The sequence below is a fragment of the Osmerus eperlanus genome, chromosome 17 (genome assembly GCF_963692335.1).
Source record: "Osmerus eperlanus chromosome 17, fOsmEpe2.1, whole genome shotgun sequence".
NCBI classification, from domain to species: domain Eukaryota; kingdom Metazoa; phylum Chordata; class Actinopteri; order Osmeriformes; family Osmeridae; genus Osmerus; species Osmerus eperlanus.
This window is the reverse complement of record NC_085034.1, coordinates 9,527,675-9,532,860: the sequence shown is the minus strand read 5'-3', so window position 1 is coordinate 9,532,860 and position 5,186 is coordinate 9,527,675. Positions and strand designations below refer to the sequence as shown.

The following is a 5,186-nucleotide window of genomic DNA, read 5'->3' as shown; positions in this document are numbered from 1 at the left end:
CCTACTAAACATCCAGCTAAAGTAAGAAAACGTGTATGTTTTTAGCAGTTTCTTTTGGCCAGATCTCATCACATCGCCTCAGAAAATTCTATCGCGGAATTAATGGCAACTGGACTTCCGCACAGGACATCTGCAAGAAAAATGATTCTAACCTAGTCACTCTGTACGACGATAAAATACCCAAAGAAATTAATTTTACTGGGTCATATTGGCTGGGTCTCAAAAGGTCTACAAACAGATCCAGGTGGTCAAATGGAACGCCTATGACATTTAACCAATCATCAGCAGAGTTCAGTATTAAGGATCAAAAGTGTGAAGGCATTCAAAATAATACATGGTTTACTTTTAACTGCACAGACCGGAAACCTTTTATGTGCAGAAATGGTAAGTAAGTATATAACCAAATTTGAAAAGCCTCACTGTTCGATTCAACAGACACAAATTAATATGTTACAATGTCGGTAGTTCTCAGTTATGCAAATCTTGTGTTTTCCACAGCCAAAGGAACGTACACTCTAATTGAACACCAGAAGACATGGTGTGACGCCCTGAGGTACTGCCGGCGTCACCATGGTGACCTGGCCAGCATCAGTGACCTCGACCAGAATAGGCGGGTCATTCAGGAGGGGAAGAGTAGTGACCTTCCTTTCTGGATCGGTTTGTTGCATGATGACTGGGAGTGGGACGATGAAGGCTGCTCACACTTCCGAAATTGGGAAAATAGCGCTGCGTCTGATTATGAATGTACTACTTACAATACATTTACTGGCAAAATAATAGACACGGGCTGTAGTTTAAGTAAAAGTCTTTGCTCTCAGGGTAAGTAGTCAACTAGTCGCGAATATCAGTAAAAAAAAGTCTGTTATTTCAATGACAAAATATTTACATTTTACACTTTAATCTACAAAAGGATTTAACTGGTTGTTTTCTCATCCTTATGTACTTATTTCGCCAGAATCTTAACACAGGCCTTGACAATACGAAGCTATAAACATATAGCTTATGAGCTATAAAGCTCAAAACATGGCCTCAACTCAAAGGAGCAAGGGTGGTTTCGGAGGTCTTCTCTAGTATAACCTTGAGGCTTCTTGGGTTTCTGTCTTCCAGGGAACGTGACCTTCCAGCTCGTCACCGAGCCCAAACTGAACTGGGAGGACGCTCGGGACCACTGCTTTGAGCACTTCGACGGCATGCTGACCATCATGTCTCAGGAGGATCAGAATGTGCTAGAAGCAAGGATGGAAGGAGAGTCTCGTCACTCGGGTCACGCGTGGGTGGGGCTGAGACAGAGCCGTATCTTAGGGTTCTGGATGTGGACCAGTGATGTCCCAGTGAAGTGGCATAACTGGGAGGGGGGCATGGCACCGGAGATGCCGCTGTCCAACAACTGTGGCGCTGTAGACTTAAAGGGGTTTAAGTGGAGCGATCAGAACTGTTTGCTCAAGCTTCCTTTTATGTGTGAGTTTTTTATTTAAATGTAAATAGAATCTGATTCTGAGTGGGACCAGTTTTTGGTCCTTTTTCTTGATAACCTGATGCAACACAATCACTTCTAGAAATCAATATAAAGAAGAAAAAAAGGAATTGTGACTATGCAAGCATCATGCAATGATAAAAATGTGTTTGATTGATTTCCTTATGGTCAACCTGACTGAATAATAACCAAAATGTGTTTGAATAAAGAATGACTTCAGCCATCCAATTCTTATGTTATTTAATCGTTAATTATTTTACTTCAGGACAAATATAGATAATTGTTTAATACAGAAACAGATGATGGCATCTTTGTACACCCCTACCAAGCTACATTGGTAAATAGTGGTAAATCCGTTGCTATTCTTCAATTCATCAGATGTTAAAGATGAATTGATGAACCAGCCGTTAAATCAGATGACCAGCTGTTTGTTAATTATCCTCTGATTACACAAACAACCTGTAAATACTGTGTATGGTCCCTGTCCGTCAAATATAACAAGAGATACATGTTAAATGGGGAAATGCATGTGTTCACTTTAGAAATCAAATGAATAATGAATAAACAAACCCAATGTGCAGGGACTCATGTGTTTTGCATGATTTCTTTTTTGAATGGCTGGTGTCATGTGGGCTCATTTTCATTAGCGATGCTATCTCTTGAGCAGAGTTTTACATATAAACTCTGTGCTCTTCCCTCGCTGTCACTCCACTGGGCAGCACATACACTGACTCTCCTCACCAGGTAGGACATTCACAACTGTATTAAACATCCACTGGAAAACGATGCAACCCTGTCAAGCTCACCGTAAAACTAAAATAATGGGAAATGAATTGTCACTTGAAACTTAAAATAATGTTTGATGAAGACTGTTTGATAAAGTTTCTTTTAATTGAGAGTGATATATGTCCAAATGCTACAGCAATAGACGTGTACAATAAATACTGGGCACAGTACGAGACACCAGACAGAAAGGTTCTCAGTAATGAAAAGTGAAAAGGTTTTGCTTAGCATACGTAACAGATTAAGGAATGCAATTCTTTGGTGCCCTTTTTTCTGGATTTGGAGGGATAGGAGGATTTAGATCACTGTTAACTATCACTAATAATTACTAAGCTGATGCCTGATACAGGCACAGACTGACGCTGAACCGGCTTACAGGTCAAAGAATACAAACTGCCTCCGACGTCCGTGTCTGCACTCCGACACCCTCTCACTCCACCTCTCCACCCCACAACTTCCCCTCACTCACTCTGACGCCGGCATCGCCATGGAGATGATTGTTCTACTTCTGCTCCTCTGCGCAGGCAAGCATGACGCGATCACACATTCGACGCAGCACCACATACCTGTGTAACATGAGAAAGCAGCACACCTGTTAACCCTCAGCATGTACATTGTGATCTCAGGTGGATGATATTGTACCCCTCTACCCTGCCCAGGTGGATGACACTGTATACACTATAAGAACTCACGATACACATTCTTTTCTCAGGTGTCAGGAGTCAGGACACGCTCGTTATCGGTGGTCACATCAGGCAGTATATTCGCTCAAACAAAACCCTGACCTGGTCTGAAGCACAGACTTACTGCAGGACAAATTTCACAGACCTTCTTACTATGTACAATGAAAAAGACAACTACATCGCACCTACATCTAAACCAAGTTCAGAACTCTGGACCGGTCTCCATCGTAGAAATCCCAGCCTATGGTGGTCTAATGGAGACCCTGTTGATTTTACACCATGGTCAAATGCTCCCAATACAGATGTCCCATACTGTGCAACAGTCACAACTAACAACAATATTACATGGGAAAATTGTACCCTGCGACTTCCCTTCATGTGTTATCACAAAGGTAGAGTCTTACTACTTCACTGTTGAATGATACAATAATAACAAACAAACTTGACACCAAGTCGATGTGTTTTTTTTTGCTGCCTGTTTATATAGTACTTTGATCATGCCTGCTGTGTGTGTGTGTGTGTGTGTTCCTGTGTGCATGTTAGACATTGGTACCTCTTACAGATACATCCTGATCCCTGAGAGGATGAGCTGGTGTGGGGCTCGTTCTTACTGTCAGCAGAGACACACTGACCTGGCTGTCATTAGAAACCAGAGCCAGTATGATGAGGTTATGCAGATAAAGAGCATCTCTCCTTTCTGGATTGGCCTGAAGAGCAACGGCTGGGAGTGGTCTGATGGAGAGTGTTTTGACTACAGTTTCATAACTGATACAAATTTAAATAATTGTTCATACTTTATGCATTACAAAAAAAATCTTGGAATTTCCGGTATGGACTGTGAAGGGCCATTGGAAGCCTTATGTTACAAAGGTGAGTACTGTACAACTGATTCTAAAGACAAGCACTGACATGGTCAAGATGGGAGAGCACTGTATTTTTAGGTGGTTCAAAGATGTAGCACACTTTGATTTGATATAAGCACCCACCTGATAAATATAATTTCAATAAATGGGAGTCAGGTGGCTGAGCGGTTAGGGAATCGGGCTAGTAATCTGAAGGTTGCCGGTTCGATTCTGGCCGTGTCAAATGACGTTGTGTCCTTGGGCAAGGCACTTCACCCTACTTGCCTCGAGGGGAATGTACTTAATGTAAGTCGCTCTGGATAAGAGCATCTGCTAAATGACTAAATGTAAATGTAAATGATATATAACAATTATAAGAACAATAAAATGTTTAAGTTCCATGTTCCACCATACCACTATGTGGATTAAATCAATGAAGAGTTCCAAATAATCCTCTCTACTGTGTTTCCCTCTCACATCAATCCCTTCCAAGACTTAATGACGGTGGAGATCATTTATCAGAAAATGGACTGGGAAGAAGCCTTACAGTACTGCTTTGACAACCACGACGGAATGCTGACCATCACGTCATTACACGATCAGATGGTGGTTAAGCAGAAGCTGAGCTCCGCCGGTTTCGCGGGTCACGTGTGGGTGGGGCTGAGACAGAGCCGTATCTTTGGGTTCTGGTTGTGGACCAGTGATGTCCCAGTGAAGTGGCATAACTGGGAAGGGGGCATGGCACCGGAGATGCCGCTGTCCTACAACTGTGGCGCTGTATCCATGGAGGACTTTAAGTGGAGCGATCAGCACTGTTTGGTCAAGCGTTACTTTGTCTGTGAGAGGAGGAAGCTTTAACTGAGAATCGTAAAATGATTTAAGGTTTTTCGCAGCGGTCGCGAAGGCTTTTTGTTTAGCTTCTTGTATAGTTAGTCAATTGTGTCTCGTTAGGTAGAGCATTCAACGGAATGTGTGCATGAATGGGGAAATAGTTCATCAACCAGCATGTTTTAACGTTTCTGTCAATGTATAAATGTATCATGGGCTGCATCCAGAGAATGTTATACTTCTATATTGTATGCTGCCAAATCGCTGTTCTGTTGCTAATCAAAAATAAATAAAAACGTTTTAAATCAAAATTGCGCAATTATATTTCAAAAACCTGATGTGTAAAGTGTAATACACTATGTCTACATAAATCCATTGATCTTTTCTTTATAGCAATTGATGAAGAACCACTGTGGTTTCTGATTGGTTGAATGGTTTGATGATGGGTCAGACAGAGAACCGGGTCCTGCAGTCAAAGTTCACTCATACTTCAACACGCTGCAATCAATTAGGAAAATCAGTCTGACTATGTTGCTCAACAGAGTAAAGATTAGGCAAGCTGAACCCATCCTCTAG

At 41.8% G+C, this 5,186-nt stretch overlaps 1 protein-coding gene across 2 annotated transcripts; it reads left to right on the top strand.

Annotated features, from left to right (window-relative positions):
- Positions 1–2,192: 2,192 nt before the first annotated feature.
- LOC134037692 (macrophage mannose receptor 1-like) lies at positions 2,193–4,915 on the top strand. 2 transcript variants are annotated; one of them, XM_062483153.1, is made up of 5 exons: positions 2,193–2,218; positions 2,607–2,781; positions 2,970–3,332; positions 3,484–3,810; positions 4,276–4,915. In XM_062483153.1, exons 2-5 carry the CDS (start codon positions 2,745–2,747, stop codon positions 4,638–4,640), a joined length of 1,092 nt encoding a protein of 363 aa, XP_062339137.1. In that variant the 5' UTR covers positions 2,193–2,218; positions 2,607–2,744; the 3' UTR covers positions 4,641–4,915. The 2 variants fall into 2 exon arrangements, with proteins under 2 accessions (XP_062339137.1, XP_062339138.1); XM_062483154.1 differs by lacking the exons at positions 2,193–2,218; positions 2,607–2,781 and having other exon boundaries at positions 2,902–3,332; positions 3,503–3,810.
- The last annotated feature ends 271 nt before the right edge of the window (positions 4,916–5,186 follow it).

Excerpts from the sequence above, each read along its gene's own strand:
- LOC134037692 (XM_062483153.1), top strand. The coding sequence starts at position 2,745 with ATGGAGATGATTGTTCTACTTCTGCTCCTCTGCGCAG. Across the intron at positions 2,782-2,969 it reads ACTTCTGCTCCTCTGCGCAG|GTGTCAGGAGTCAGGACACG; the intron begins GCAAGCATGACG and ends TTCTTTTCTCAG. Across the intron at positions 3,811-4,275 it reads GGAAGCCTTATGTTACAAAG|ACTTAATGACGGTGGAGATC; the intron begins GTGAGTACTGTA and ends ATCCCTTCCAAG.